At 40.5% G+C, this 17,240-nt stretch overlaps 1 protein-coding gene across 1 annotated transcript; it reads right to left on the reverse strand.

Annotated features, from left to right (window-relative positions):
* Window positions 1-467: 467 nt before the first annotated feature.
* On the reverse strand, window positions 468-14,947 carry ggt7 (gamma-glutamyltransferase 7). The gene is made up of 17 exons (XM_083894711.1): window positions 14,834-14,947; window positions 14,366-14,549; window positions 13,986-14,264; window positions 13,048-13,271; window positions 10,971-11,122; window positions 10,760-10,877; window positions 9,802-9,869; window positions 8,018-8,091; window positions 7,682-7,875; window positions 6,016-6,103; window positions 5,736-5,863; window positions 5,550-5,638; window positions 5,308-5,460; window positions 4,883-4,997; window positions 4,668-4,805; window positions 2,480-2,579; window positions 468-1,773 (listed from the first exon to the last, which is right to left on the reverse strand). Exons 3-17 carry the CDS (start codon window positions 14,209-14,211, stop codon window positions 1,601-1,603), a joined length of 2,040 nt encoding a protein of 679 aa, XP_083750837.1. The 5' UTR covers window positions 14,212-14,264; window positions 14,366-14,549; window positions 14,834-14,947; the 3' UTR covers window positions 468-1,600.
* Window positions 14,948-17,240: the final 2,293 nt, after the last annotated feature.

Consider the following 17,240-nt stretch of genomic DNA (forward strand, 5'->3'; position numbering starts at 1 on the left):
TAAATTATACATTTTAAAATAAATTCTCTGCATTCAGCTACTTAAATGTGGATGCCTAGTTGTTTCTTTGCTCCTCTGACAATTAACTGCAGTCCATCACAGGGCCAAATATAGAGACAAACAACCATCCACTCACACCTACGGTCAATTTAGAGTGTCCAATAGAGTGTAATCCCCATTTTGCATATTTTTGGACCACGGGAGGAACCCGGAGAACCCAGAGAAAACCCACGCACACGGGGAAAACATGCAAACTCCATGCAGAAAGGCAATCAAAATTCATTATTTAGGTCCTTGGAGCCTTGAATCAAATAAATGAATAAATAAAAAAATGTATGTAGGAAAAAAAGCGGCAGAAAATTTCCAGTGAAAGCCTGTGTGAAAACATTTTATTTACTGAGTTTTGACAATGCTGATTTCTGTTCAAATCAAATACAAATGTAATGAAACATCAGGTGTTGTGCAAATGTTTGCCTTAAGGCGTGGTACTCTACAGTACAAGAAACAAGCATCGAGACAGCATTATTGCACTAGTACCCAGCAACAGACACAAAAAAGGTTGAGGAAATATTTCATCAGTCAGCATTGGCCATTCTGGACACAATTCAAATTATAAAGTACAACACTAAGCTGGATCCACTAAGTGGATGGTTGTTACTTACATATAACAACTACTAAGAACTTGCAATACCACATCGGAAAACCTAAAAGAAAGCAGGTGAAAACCAGAAGAAATAATGTACAACAGCCCAACAAATAATTCATTCATATAAAAATAGACATTACATTTAATCCATCTATAAATAATGAATTAGTCCCATTCTAAAAACAAGTACCCTGACTCTAAAGCTTTAAATAAAAATTAAATTACAGTATGCAACAATTCAAATGTCTTAAATCATATACTTAAATACAGTTCAGCTACAATTACTCCTATTCATCTGTTAAACTGAAGCAGATCCTGTTGTCAAGGTCTTACAACAAGTTGTGTGAATAATGCGGTTTTATTAGCAACAGATAAAACATCAAACCACAGTCACACATCAAGTAAAGCGCAGGAAGTGGAAAATGGCCTTGGTGCAGATGTGACGGCACAGGACTTATCATGGATGGTTTAAATTAAGGACCAAGCAACTGCTGTAAAGGCGGCTTTCTTTCTGTAGTGTAAGTGTAAGATATTAAAAATGACCATTAAACATTGTGATGTTTTCCTGTTTTCTTTTTCTCACACCCTGCTAATAAATCCACCATAAACCTGCTGAGATTTACATTGCTTGCATGTACTAATGCATCAGATTCTCTGCGATTTAGTTCACAAACTTTGACTGAACATTTGATTTTAACACAAACTTCACTGCGACTGTGGATAAGTTGAAGTTGTTAATTTTAAAGTGTGACATATGGTGCAATTTTGTGATTTTTCCCAGTTAACTTCAGTGAATCCCCATTACTTTCGCAAAAAAAATGCACAATTTGTTGAACGTTTTTCTCAGTCAAGCAGCAGCACTTTGCATTCAATTGTTTTTATTCATTCACGTTACTATTCATCGATCCTGGTGTAAATCTTACTTTTCCCACGTGAGCATGAGGTACACACACACTAGGGCATGTTGGACATGGTGAGGGCAGAGGCGTCCGTGCTACGGGGATCCTTCACACCGATGATGAGGTCATTTGTTCTGCGTGTTCCTTCCACCAATGAGAGAATGTGTGTCCTCTCCACATTGTGACCTTTGGCCCTCAGCTGCTCCACGTCTTCATCTAGAAACTCAGCTGAAGTTCAGGAGGGAGGAAGAAGGTCAGAAGTTAGGAGGAGGAAAGGAATGACAAAAAAAAAAAAAAAAAGTAACAATATCTATGAAGCCATTTACATCCATCATTTTATGTGCAAAAAGGTCATTTTAAATGTAGAGTAACGCTATATGGTGCTGTGCCATCTCAGCTGACATTGGAGCGATAGGCGGGGTCACACATATATAGAGACAAAACAATAATTCAACCATTCACTCTCACACCTATTCAATTCTCAATTTAGAGTGTCCAATTTTACCTAATCCCAATATTGCATGTTTTTGGACTGTGGGAGGAAGCCGGAGAACCGGGAGAAAACCCATGCACACACAGGGAGAACATGCAAACTCCATGCAGAAAGACCCTTGTTCTACATTAGATTAGATGGATATAAATTGTATTAATGCCTAGAGGAAGTTCCCTTCCAATTTTTAGCTTCTTCCAACAAAATAAAACCCAGCACAGGGGGAAGCGTAACATTATATTGTACTATGATAATCCCACTGCTGTATGCCATCTGTGTTTTTGACGACAACAAGCGTCCTTGCCGTTTTTCCTACTTCCCTTCAATATCAATCAATCAATGTCTACAAAACTAATCTGATGACACACAAGTCAAAAACAGTCACTGCACTAAATTGTTCATATTAGGATCAAACTACACAACTGATTAAATGGGAAAACTTACAGTCCACCAGGAGGGTGTTGGGCTGCAACTGTGGGTGGAGTCTCCCGTACGCTAAACTGTCACTCATGTTTTTACGTGAAGACAAAACGTTCATCAGCACCTGTGAAACAAACAAAAAAAACGTGAATGAAAAAAACAGTACAGATAAACTACAATATTCATGTGCCGATTGGTGGACATCATTTGAACTAAATACAGGACGCCAGGGAAACAGAATCCTCATTTCTTTTTCACTGCTACTCAAAAACGCTGAGAAGAGCCATAACTCAAGAATGACAGATTGAACTGTGTGTTTGAAGATAAGATTTGGCTACAAGATGAGTTACTGGCTAAATATGAATGAAATTAATAAAAAATAAATACAATGACTATCACAAAAAACTGGCAAGAGCCAGTGGGATACTTGGTATCAGTCCAATACTGGCAACAGTATTTTAGCAGAGTCGTGCTGTGGAGGCTGCTTATTTCTTCTTTATTGGAGAGACACAATTGGAGAATTATATCTTTGAATTAGCTTAAAATGGCTGTAGGTGGTAAATGCACAGAGGCGCAGCTTGTGAACAGGCAAGGCAGGCAACTGCTATAGGGGCCCTAAGCACCGACACTTGGAGCCTGAGGGCTGTTTTTACTGAAATGTGCAGTGACCAGCCGCCTCCCCGTCGCCCTTAAACAACAATGGGCGATTTGCAATGACATCTCAGTAGGAAACCTCCCTAAAGGGGCCCCACCTCACTTTAACCTTTGTGAAGTTATCGTTCTGCAAGTTGGAAAATGAAGAGGATTATTTGAAGTGTAATGCATATCTTTTTTAAAAAGTTATTGGAACGATATTATTAATGTTACGTTATAGGTATCGAGCATTGAGCCATCCCTAAATATAAGTGACTGCTTTGATCTTCAATCTCAGCAGGCACTCATAAATCATCTATCCAAGTTAATCCGAGGCTGCATTCACACTGCAGGTCAATTCTGATTTGTTGCCTATATCATATTTTCTTTAGAGGTTCTGCTTACGTTGTCTTTCAAAAGTGACTCATATCCACATTTACACCAAAAATCCTTGCTTTAAACACTAAAAAGGCATGGAACCATCGGGATGAGTCCACTGGTTTGAGCCCTTGTCTTTCAGTACACTCCAATCATGTGATCATAATAGTGTACATGTGTATTTATATCATTTGTCGCCGTTTCCCTCAACGCTGATCTGCACATATCTGATTTTGATCCGATTCATTTCCACATACAAATGAGGCCTGAATCCGATCTGACAATATCTAAATATAAGAGCTTTTTGGGGCTCACTTGCACCATGCAGTGTAAAATGCAGTCTAAGCGATCCAGAGATTACTCTCTACAGCAGGGCTATTCAACTAAAATTTCCAGAAGGCTAGCTTTTCAGGAGGCTGTCCAGCCAGTCAACCCCTGTGCTACTATTGTGTTGCATGTACAGTAAACAGATAAAAAGATACAAAATGTTTTCAATTATTTAGAACTTATGTATTGAAATAGCGGCTAGTTTTCTGCTAAAAACGTAAGTAACACCAACATTTGGGTATAATAGTCATAATTGGCGCTTACAAAATTAGAGGTAACAATATAAACAACATTAAGGTGCAATGGCCACAATAGGCTATTTTTACATAAATATAAGTAGCAGTACCAGTAATATTCAGGTACAACTGCTACAGTTGGCTCTTAATGCAAAAAATAAAAGTTACAGTACCGACAAGACACGGGTACCGCTACAGTTGGCTCATAGTGCAAAATATTCTGGTACATACCTAGGCCGCCTACAATTACAGCTGTACTAGCATTTGCCAAAAAGGGACGCAAAGTATCACAAAGTGTCGCGAAGTGTCGCAAAGTGCCAGGAACCGAAGCTATGGTTTTATTGGCTTTTTAATAATACATTCATTATTTATTGGTTAATGGACCGTGGGCCGGTCCAAATTGCTTGAAGGGCCTGATCTGGCCCCCGGGGCCAACTCAGACCCTTCCTCAGTATTTAGCAACCAGAACATCCAGTAGTTTATTTAGCTAATAAAATCTAGAATCCCACAGGGTTGGGATTCTGTCCCCTTCCAGACCAGTGCATTTGATGACACTCCTCCCAGGTCTGTTTCCACAAGAAGGGACCAGGGAACTATAAGAATCAACTGTCTAATGATTAGTCATCTGTGTATTTCACCTGTGTGATGCCACTGAGAGATTTCTCTCCATTAGACGATCCGACAGCCACGTATGTGCCACATAACCCCACAGCTGGCCTCACTGCTGTGGGCATCAGGAAGGACATGGGCCTCTTCCCAGGCTGGATTCTGTTGTGCTGGAGCAAACACCATGAGTACCAAATCAAATGATATAATTCACCTGTCAGTGAGACTCCAAAGAAGGTGAAATTACCGGATTTGGTGATGAACTCTGTGTTTTATTTGGCCAGGAGAAGTCCAATATTTGGCTGTTCAACAATATTCCTGAGGGAGTCACTATCCTGCTGCCAAACGGTTTGTTCAAAGAGCTACAAAAGCCAACGACAATAAAAACAATTAGAACAATTCTCGTAGTGTCAATTAACAGGAGAGGTTGAAAATGGAGCTGCCAGGCAGGAGGAAATGAGGAAGACCACAGAGAAGAAGGTTCATGTTTGCTGTGAAGGAGGATATGAAGAACAGAAAGGGACACACGAGAAAGGACAACATGAAGGCAGATGACAGAGAAGCCGTATTTAAATCCCACTGTGATTAAGAATGTCTTTTATAAGGGAGACCTGGCCAAGACAGGCAGCAGCACAAATACAACTACAGCAGTTTGGTTAAAGCTAACCATACCTCATGAATGACACAATGTAGTCGTCTGGACCCATGACCATGACCTGGGCAGCTGCTGCACCTTCCTCCAAGGTAAATGAAGGAGTGTAGTGGTCAGCGGGGAACGCCTGAGAGTCACTGATCATCTGGCGGAGCAGGGCAGCCTGCATTTTGCTTGGAAGTGAGAACAAAAAAGTGCAGCGCTCAAAGAAAATTCCTCACCGACTTGAGAAGGATACGTAGAACTAATGAATGTTCTCTACCTCTGCATCTTTGTGAAAGTCTCTGACACAGAGGCATCATACAGGGGGTCACCCAGTCCACTAGCAAGAGCCAAAGCTATCTTCACAGCCTTGTAAAGTAACATAATATTAACACAAACAGACATTGGTTTCACTTGGTATGTTGTGTTTGTACTGTTCAGTCAAGTGGAGCAGGTGGTGCACTACCTCTGCAATCCAGTGGTAGGTGCTGTTCCTGGGCATCTGGCTGGTGATGTTGTAGCCCTCCAGGATGTTGAGCGCAGTGATCAGGGCAACACCTGCATGTGGAGGTGGAGCCGCCATCACGTGATGTCCTTCAAAATCACCACAACAAACCAGAATAATAATCTTATTAAAAAGGAGAATTTCATGGGTTTTCTCTTTATAAATACAATAAAATACACAAAAACAGAAAATGGAAAAATGAGCTGCAGAAAACAAGGAATGAAATAAAAATATAAATTACCCTGATAGGTAACCTCTGCTGGCTGCTGTAAGACCGTGGTGTAGTTTCCAAAGTCATTGTCTGTGAGCACTCCACCTTTTGCTTGCACCTATTAAAAATGCAGGAAGTGTTTAAATTTAAAAGCTGACAAGTTATCCCGTCACTGTCAGGGAAATTAATCCGCTGAAATATGCATGCCCTTTGATTTAGAACTACTATTAGATTCAGAAATGTATTACGAAGAGTAAAAAGTAGTAAAACTGCTGCTAGGTCAACCGGTTGACCGGCACTGATCTCAGTAGACCACGTAAAAAACACATCTCGTGTATAAATATTGGGACATCAACACAATTCTGTTCTTTTTGGCTCCATACACCATTACAATGGCTTTGAAATGAAACGAACAAGATGTGCTTTAACTGCACACTTTCAGCTAGGGATGGGAATTTCACACATTTTTAGAGTCGATTGTCGAGGTCCACGTGTTGAAGTTTTTGTCGACTTTTTTTTTTTTTTTACAGCAGCAGCAACAATGCGGGGGTGGAAATTATTCTACAGTGTACTACTTCATTTTAGGCTCAAAAACATGGCTGTAATGTCCATTATTGACCATCAGAACAGCGATAATTAAAATGAGGGGCAAAAAGAAAGGAAAAAAAGCGGACTCTCCGCTGGAATACGTGTGTCGTCACTCGCCAGACGGCTCAGGTTTTTGAACCTGCGCTCGTAAGGTGTCCACCAGAGTGAAGTACAGTGATCCTGACTGGGTGAGATGCCGTTTTCATTTGTGTAGCGCTTGTGTTATGTCCCCCACCCCGTCCTAAACTTAAGCGCAACCTCGTTCGCACTGCACGCACACACACACGCTTAGAGGCGCACAGGCACTCGAGAGAACGAGCCGGTGACGCGTGCACCATCATGTGAGAGCGCAGGGAGCCTGGACAGCAGGATCACCTTTTCGCGCACAGCTTCTTTAACCTCCGTGGTTGTGAACTTTACGTTTTTGTGACACTTCGATTTTTTTCCTTTTCATTTTCTTGTCAAGGTGCGCACGTGTCGATTGTCGGTCGATTTGTCGACAAAAAAGTCCCATCCCTACTTTCAGCTTTAATTTGAGGGTAATTACATCCAAATCAAGTGAACGGTGTAGGAATTACAACACTTTCTATATGTGCCTCCCACTTTTTAGGGGACCAAAAGTAATGGGACAATTGACTGAAAAGCTATTTTATGGACAGGTGTGGGCTATTCCCTCATTATGTCAAGTATTAAACAATGAAAGTTTGATTTATGATTGTTTAGTTTGTCCCATTACTTTTGGTCCCCTAAAAAGTGGGAGGCACATACAGAAAGTGTTGTAATTCCTACACCGTTCACCTGATTTGGATGCAAATACCCTCAAATTAAAGCTGTAAGTGTGCAGTTAACGACGAACGACTATTTTCATAATCAAATACTCATAATTAATCTAAAAAAAAAAAACAATGACACAGAATACAGAATTTGCATAATGATTTTTTCCGTTTCAGCCAACAATTTTCATTTCGGCTCATCACTAAAAAATGTAGGTGTATATATTTATATAAAGTCCACACAATTATGATCACAATAGAACAGAAGTGAATTATTACCACAGCCATGACAAAATGTCAACAGGAATTAATATTTGAGAAAATGTGATATTCACCGCAGCCGCCATCTCCTGTGTCAGATTTCCAGCGTAGAACTCCGATATCCCCTTGACTGCGACGGCGTCCAAAATGGACGCCAAATCCAGACGTCTGGTGAACAGTCCAGAGAGCGGAGCCTGGCCATTGGGGAGGAACAACGTGCGAAATGCATCCGAAACGTTTTGGTCCTTAACTTTAGCCAGAGAGCTAGCTGTGGAGAAGGAAAGATGGAAGAAAAGGAATGAAGAGCTCAATGTCAGGTTGCTGAGGAACAACAACAAGGGCAAGTGCTGTTCTTCATAACAGTAGAATTTTGCCCACTGGTATGTACCACATCATGACACAATCCTTACCCAAGTCTTGAGTCACATTGAATCCATTTCTGGCCACATCTGCTGCCATGGTAACCAAATCCTTCCACTGCATTCTGGGGAAATTTGAGGTCATCAAGTTTTAACACATTCACTCAATGGTGGAAACAAATGTGAAGAAAATATGTAATTTGCAATTTTTCCTGACTGCTACAGTAAAAACAAAAATTTGGAGTTGTAACTCAAGATTTGTTTGAATATTACTATGAAATATATTAACATATATAAACCCAAGGTTAAGTTCAGGCACTTTCAAGTAGGACTGGGTGATATGGCCGAAAAATAAAATCCCTAATTTTTTTAAATTCCAGATCCGATTTTAATCGATTTTTTTAAACTACTAAATACAAAATAATTTTTACATTTGTTATTATAATTATGCAAATAAATTATGTTTTACACACAAGCGTGCATGCACACACAAACGAGCGTCTCATGACTTGTAAAACAATTTGTTCAGTACGTCCTCCATGACCGGAGCACAGACTGGACTGAAATACAGCGTCGGTGTGATGCCGGTGGCGGACCAGACACCTGAGATTTTAGACATTTCCCTGGTAATTTTTGGAGTTTAACCCATGTTTTTAGGATCGTTAAGTCTTTTTTAATTGATTTACAGTTCCGCAGCGTTCGGCTTGATTCTTGTGTCGGAGGTCTCTTCCTGTGACGGCACTGTCACTGTTTTCCGCGCACACTGCCTTGTGAGGGGAGGGGAATGGAGCTGAGCGACCGCGGTAAAAAGGGAAAACAAATAAATCCAATTTTCGAATTAAAATCGATTAATCCCCAGCCCTACTTTCAAGGTAAATTGTCATGCTTTTCTAGCAATGTACAGCTGTAGTATATTACTTATTTCATTTAAAGAAAAATAAGGGCTGCAACAATTACTACATTAATTGTCAACTAATGTTATAATCGATTATTGGTTTATGGATATTGGGTTTTTTTTGTTCTCTGATGATTTTTTCAGCTTCTTAAAAGTAATCATTTTCTAGTTTCTCTGCTTTGTTTCACAAATAAATCATTAAAACTGAATCATTCGGTTTTGGTGGACATTTGAAAACATCCATCATTTTGAGGTTTGAAAAACACTGATCAACATTTTACTGGAACGATGAACTGATTAATCGTGGAAAAATAATCAGTCGTGGCAGCCCTAATAATACATACATGCTTCTGAAATGATTATTTTAGATATTAAGATTGAATTGTGTTTAAAACAACCACAATTCTGGTTAATATTTTGTCACAATCACACAAGCAAGCAAGTCCCAGCAGAGCAGTCTCCATCTAATAAGTAAAACATCAGATAGCTATTTGTTGTAAAACAGCTATAAATAGTCACACTTTCAAGCATCTTCAAACCCCTTTATCCTAAATTCAAGCAGTTTACAAAATACATTTTTCAAGCACCCGTACGAACACCGAACAACCTGGCATAACACTTTATCTATGTAAATGCAGAGGATAAAGTTAGTAGGAGAGAGTGTTGTAACATCCTCCAGCAGCTGAAGCATTAGGACAGGGATAATAACACAGCATGAGAGTAATTGCAGCCCAACACTGTGGTTTAAAAAAAAACCTGTTTTTGTGTAACACAGCTGATCATCCTCTCACAGCTTCAGCTCTGAACACACACTGACACGAGAAGTGGCTTTTCAGAGATTATACGTAGCTTTCATTATTATTTTGTCTCAAAAGCAACGAGCAACATTAATGGAAAAAGAAAATGGCAGGACTGTCCTTTAGTGAACGATGGCACCTACCTGCCATAAAGCTGGTGAGCCTGCTGCAGCCCACTGAGCATGCCCGGTATGCCCACCAACAAGCCAGGCTGAAAAACAAGAGAGTTTACTTCAGTGCATGATTAGAACAAGATTTATTTCACCTTTAGCAATATAGTGTCAGCTGTTTTTTATTGCTTCTGTATTGCTTTAATTGTGTTTCGCTTATTAGGGCCAGAGCCACGAAAGGCAGGAGTCGAAACGACTACTGGAACAAATTTGTGCGAGGAGCCTATTATTATATCTGTGGATTTCCGGTCATTTTTGAGGGGGTTTCCGTGCATAAAAACTCTTGAAACTTGGCATGGAGGTCAGGTCCGACGAAAAAGAGATATTGGCATAGTTCGTGTTCATTGCTCAAGGGCTCTATAGCGCCCCCTAAGGTGAGAGAGGCAAAATTGAGTTCCACCGAATTTCCCCAAACTTGGTGGGAAGATGTTATAGACCAAGACAAACCAAAAAGTTGACCGTAACCATGGCCTCAACTCAACAGAAAGTCGGCCATTTTGGCAAATTGATTTGCAACACGCTCTGCATCCGGCCAATTGATTGTCCTTGTGATCTTGGACAAGACGGTCTTTGTAATTTTCTTTGGTGAGCCAGAAATCTTCGGATTTGCATTTCCCAAGCATCATGTAATTTGCTTCCGTCTTGCTTAACGTTACTCACTCATTGTTCTGCATGGAATCTCACGTCAAGAGGGGAGAGAGAGACAGTGGACAGTGCCCACAACACCGCTAGTAAGTACAACTCTGCATTTGTTCTGCGTTGGCAGCCAAGCTATGGATGCAGAGCGCATGAAACAGTAGGTGGAAAAATGTACCTAAATATCAACTTATGACTTCTTTCTTGAAAAAAACAAGCAATGACCAATGTCTATTTGAAGGATTTCAAGGACCAATGGGAACCCTGTATATAGCATTCCAGAAAAATGTCATACATTTTGAGCGAGGTTTGTCTGCATCATCTCCTCATGGATGGCAGACGGTGCCATCTCTCTGAAATCGATGACTCTTGTCTCGTTCTTACGGATGTCATGCACCAGCATTACTCCACCACTGTATAGAAACACCCACAGATAGTCAAGTTAGTTTCTCAGACAACTCAAAAAACCTCTGTGTGAGTCTTGTGTAGGTTGTTTTAGCACTCACCCTCCTATCCCAGAGGTGTGAGGGTGCACTATTCCCAAACAGAGGGCAGCAGTGATGGCGGCGTCAACACTGGAGCCCTGCTTCCCCAAAACACTGAAACCAAGAGACGTACACCGAGCTGCATCCGTCACCACTGCTCCCTGGTTGAAGATCTTGCATGAACAGAAAAGAAAGAAGCTGTTAAAATGTCTCCAAGCAGTCAGACATGTGTTGGAGGAAACCTGTAAGGTCACCTCTAACCCTACCTGAGAAGAGAAACAACATTGCAACATGGTTACAAGACATCTGTGAGAAGCAACACACATTTAAAATACAGGTTTTCCCCCAGAAAACCTACTAAGCCTGGTGGTACGACCTCTCAGGCAGCCCACCAGCGGCACACAGACATATAAATAATATAAATTTTTTTTCACTTAAATTAAATACTAATGAAGAAATTGACCAGTGAATCTTAAAACAAGCCATGTAATAATAAATCAAATAATAAATCAAACATCAATAAAAAAGTGGTAGTGCCACCTCATCTGCCTCATCTGGTGCAGACAAACGGCCCTTTTATTTCTGCGCACTGTCCCTGCGCTGTTCTCTTCTCCTGCGCCGTTTGTCGCTCCTGTGTCTCCAAAGCAGACTGGATCATTTACGTGTTTTATCCCCACATAAAAATAATTATCTTTATGACGAGGATGGAGTACAGTCGCGATAAAGTGCAGGTGATCCAAGTAGATCTAAGTAAAACGTGGTGACAGACTCTGAAGAGCAGAGCGCACTTTTCATAGTTTTCACTCCTTGGTCTCAATCTATGCTTTAACGCTGTAATTAAGGGAATAACAGATACATCAGATGAGCTGATCTCTTTATTTAACTGCTCAAAGAGAGAGAATGATCTGTGGTGTGAATTTAATGTCACAGGGAGTTCATAATCTGCGCCATTTCGCTTTGGCGCCAAGAGACTTTCCAGCGTTTAATAGGTGCTGTTCCACAGTGTACTCACTGTGTTAGTGGCCCGCCAGGCATATAATCCACTGGAGGAAACCCTGTACTAATAGACATAATGGATTTTTTGTCTTTACCCCAACATTAAAGTTCCTTTAAAGTGATAAAAAAATATATATCTTCTGATCTTCAGCCCACAGAAAAGTGTGTTAATAACCACCTTACCAAATTTGAACGTTTAAAAAAAGCTGAAAATATAATCATGTAAAATTCAGCAACATTCTCTGCTCTGAGAAACTGGGGGGGTGTCGACTGGGGGACCTGAACACACACTTATGGCCCTTTTCCTGCAAGGCGACTTCGTTTTGCAAGTGACACACAAGCCACTGGACTGAAATACAGCAGTAGGGTTGTGATGAGCAGTGTTGTCTAAATACACCAGACTCCTCTATTAAATATTGAGATTTTAGACATTTCCCTGGTCATTTTTAGGACTGACAAGTCTTTTTTAACTGACCTACAGTTCGTCATTGTTTGGCTTGACACTTGTGGGACGTCTCTTCCTGGCGACGGTCGCCACAGTACCTACTCAGCGTGCTTGGAACGTCGCCAGAGCGGGTACTAAAACTATGCTAATGGAAACGCAACTTAACTGTGCCGTGCTGATGCAAGGGGAGTCCAGCCGGTGGAAACACACCATAAAGGTCTTAACTGGGCTGTATTATTATAATCAACTTTATATTTTATTCCTGGTTTCTTACCCATCCAGATGCACATTGTAAATTATATAACAGACACAGTAAAATAACCATTTTAATTGACTCAATCCTTGAAGACAGACTAAGGAATGGCAGATGAGTTATCTGAGAATATCAGATTTAATTTTCGAGTTTAGAGGGACATAATTGGCTTTGAATAATTTTGTGATTTCGAGAGGTTGTTAACTCATACATATTTCATTGACTTGTAGTCACATTTCTAATCAGATGTTTCCGAAAAGATGCTTTGGTGGAACATAGTACATAAATTTGGGCTTCTTGTACGGTTTAAATCCTGACAATTTAGACTATAATCTAACCCTATAAAAGTCCTTTGACACTGAGAGGACTGATTGGCCTCATAATGACAATTTTGAAGTCTCTACCTGTGGGTCTCCAAAGTAGATCTGCATGATGAGAGCGACAGTGACTCCAGTGGCGAAAGTGAGACACGCCGTGATGATGACGGTTAGTCCATCACGCTGGCAAGCGCAGTCTTCTTTAAAGGGGTCTCTATTGGTTTCCTGCAGTGACACATCATGGCTGGCCAGGTCTGAGGCTGAAGAGGGGAGACGTTGGAGGCGAGCCGACTTCAGGAACAGATCTGGGTCTGTGACATACAGCACAAAAACAAAAAGCCTTAAGACGTTCTGCTTCCTCAGAACAAACTCCAGCAAAATGATGTCAAATTTTAAAAAGGTCATGTTTAAAAGAGAGACAATATGCTAACATGTAGACCTCAGGGTTTCTACCTTATAGATATTATCTGAGGTTAAATGGACACCATAAATCTGATTATTGACCTTATTCTGTTATGGTACAAATTAAGGCTGCATTATTATTACCATCATCATTAATGAATTACTAAATTAATTGGCTACTATGTTGACAAAAGGCAGATTGTTTTTTTTTTGTAAATAAAGAAATCTGCAAACCCAGACAGACCCTGGTTCGTACTTAAACGGAGACCACTAGGATTGCAATGATTTATCCAGCACTAAATTAAACTAAACTATTTTGATAATTGATTCTTCAGAAGTTCTCTGATTTTCTGCTTCTTAAATGTGAATATTTTCTGGTTTCTTTTCTCCATATAACAAAGAAATCATTAAAACTGAATAATTTTGCTTTGTGGACAAACCCAAGACATTTGAGAACGTCATTTCGAGGTGTGGAATACGAGGGGATTATGGGGCAAAACAATGAATTGAATAATCGGGAAAATACTCTACAAGCTGACAAATCAGAAAACCACAGTCACACTGCCTTATATCTTTTTCTTTATAGAAAAAAAGACACTTGTAGATAGATGTTTGTGACTGACCTGTATCCTGCTCACTCAGGACATTGTCATCATCTTTACGGGATGATTTAAGGGTGTTTTCCCCGGACGTCACATCATCCTCTGGGAGCCTGGGGAAGCTGGTGATGCTCATGTAGTCAACTGGAGAGTAGGCGCTTCCCAAGGTTGTCTCTGGATTTGCGTCTTTATCTGCTGCCACAGATCCACTTGGGTATCCTGCCATGATATCTGGAGCAGGACTGTGCATGGTGCTGATCCCACACAGCTGAGCTGATATTTACTGCCTCGGTCTTGTGGGAGCTGAGGGAGGACATTCACACCCCCACAATGAGCTCCACACACACCTTTCATTCAAAATGTACCTGAATGCACCACTGACGCAGGCTGTGCTGATGAATTACCTTTAATATCCCATTACATCATCCTCTTCCTGCTGCTGGGAGTTGTAGTTCTCTCGTGCGGTACAAGCTGAGTAACTCCTTCACCAAATCAGTACTGCAGGTGCTTTTTCTTCTTCTTCTTCTTCTTCTTCTTCTCTGTAGCTCAGATCATGATGATGATGGTGCATTTTCCGCTCACGTGCACCTGCAGACGAAAACACAGCAAGTTGCCTCGTCTTCAGGAAGCAGTTATCTCATCATTTGTGTTATGTATTAAATTGTGGGAGCATTACATTCAAAGTAAATATTAGCACGGTCCCTGTCACATGCCTGAAACGACTCTTTCCTCGCGTTATGTCTGACGGTTGAACGGAGTGTAGCTAAAACAGAGTCAAGCCCCGAGGCGCTGCTATTATCTAAATGCATATATCACGTTGCTTCGCCGCGCTGGCACAAGCTAGACGGCTAAAAGAGCTATACGCTACTTACTGTTGTCGTGGTCAAATGAAAAAACATCCTGGTCTGGGTTTGTTCAGGGTTTAAACCGGGTGAGGTGAGGGCAGTAGACAACCTCAGCTCCCGTCCATCGTCGTTACACCGCCATCACTGCCACACACACAGAGAAGTTAGCTTCAACAGCGCCGCACAACCGGTAGGACTTGTCTGGCAGAAAGGATTTTTTTGTAAAAATGTTTACAATACACCCTTTTCAAATTAGTTTTTTTTTACAAAGAATGCATGTACAAAATGTTGCCTCGAGATACACGTATTCGTGAAAGAAGTTCGGCTACTGGCTGTCTTCCGTCTTGTCCCAGTATCAGACCGACTTCGCGGTACATCTCTAATACGGACTGCTGCTGTGGACATACGCGCGCGCACACACACACGGAACAAGTCATCCCATTCACTGCACCAATAACTCACTTATTGACCTTATTATGAAAATATTCAGGCTTTGATGTTCACACACTTGCAAATGGAACACGCTACACGTTATTATACAATTCTGCAGGTCTGCAGGTCTTTCTTAACTGTCTTAATCAACATTATGTAAGTGAGTGAGTAAGTTCAACCTCCATTGATGAATGATTGAATTAGAATTAAATAAGTCATAATATTCCCTGTCCATGTAAACATCTTATCGTCTTATTTGGATTACATGTAAGAATACATTAAAAAATACTGTACACACCTCTGGTATTTTATATAAAGAATTGTCGTATGACCTTACAATAATGACAAAATGTTGACATGGCACTTAAGTCAGTTATGGTCTCTGTTCATGTAAATGTATCCATTTCCACCCTCAGTAATAAAACTGTAGGAAATGTGGGAACTTTTAACTCTCTTTGTTTTTGTTACACTGTAGAACTGGATAAACAAGTTGTAGAGTCAACTTCCCTGAGGCCACAAAAGCTCTACAAAAGATAATAATAGTAATTACTTCTACAAGACTGACATAACTGGGGGGCCGCATGTAATCATGTGGCCCCAACCGCCAGTTTGAGACCCCTGATGTAGTATGCCATATGTGAGCGTAGTAAGCAGCAAGAACAGACAGAAGAACCAAAGGAAATTGACCATTGATCAGCCTTTTTCTAAAGAGTTATTAGGGATTACTCAATGTTGTCAACTAACAAACTTCACAAGCAACCAAGAATGTTAACTTAAGAGTTTATATTTACTATATAAACTACATAATTTATATGTAATTGTTACAGTAAATGTCTTAAATTATACCATATAAACTATATTTTGGCTGCTATCCCCTACATTCTTTTTAGTTTGTTTTTTTGTACTTTTTAATGTCTGACATTTTGTCCAATATTTCTCCCATATGTATGAACAATCAAATTCACTATGCACAGACTGCAAAAAAATTAAATAAAAATCATCAGCAGCATTTTAGCCAAGTCATATTCGGGGACTGTGTATTTCTTCTTTATGGGAGAAGAATATCTGTGACACAGTTGGACAATTATTATCTCGAAGTTGCTTGAAATGGCTGTCGTTGGTAAATGTATCAGCACAAAGGTGTTGTTAACAGCTTTGTAGTTTAGACGGTGTAAAAAAATACTGTATCGGACTAATATTGGTATCGGTAGCCATCCCTATCTTTTTTATTTGTTATCGACACCCTTGCCTGCAGTTTTGGTTCGTAATAACCATGCCAAAGAAGAGTTAGAGGTCCAGAGTGGAGAGATTCTCATCTTACAGGATCACATGACAGAAACAGGAATGACTGGTCCAACACACTCAGTTCAGTTCAACATTCCCAACTGCGCAAGTGGGGGAAAGGTTGGGTACACCCTGGACAGGTCACCAGTCCATCGCAGGGCAATCCACCAATAATAATCCAATTATTGACCTTATTAAGACATTATTACCTCCCCCAAGGAGGTTATGTTTTCGTCGGAGATTGTTTGTCTGTCTGTTAGTTAGCAACATATAACTCGAAAAGTCACGGACGGATTTGGATGACATTTTCAGAAGATGTCCGCAATGGGACCAGGAACAATTTTGGGCGTGATCTGTAGATGCTATCACTGGTTACAACACTCACTGGGTGACCATAACGTTATCAGGAGTAGATTTTCAAAGTCCAAGGGGGAGGGTGAGCTGCCTTGGCGGAGGTCTGCGCTCTCCGAGTGCTTTTCTAGTTCAGGCTTTGATGTTTAACACACTGCAAATAGAACACTTCATTATTTGACACTTGCCCACAATTTTGCAGGTTTTTCTTATTAACTGAATTGAACTGAAATGCATAAGCTCAAACAGATTATTATAACTCACATCTTCATGTCAGCTGTCAGCGTTCACGGAAGAGATCTATTGGCACAACATACTGTACATAGAGACAAACAACCATTCACTCTCACACTCACTCCCTACGGAC

Source organism: Microchirus variegatus (assembly GCF_963457635.1).
Source record: "Microchirus variegatus genome assembly, chromosome: 9".
In the NCBI taxonomy this organism is placed as follows: domain Eukaryota; kingdom Metazoa; phylum Chordata; class Actinopteri; order Pleuronectiformes; family Soleidae; genus Microchirus; species Microchirus variegatus.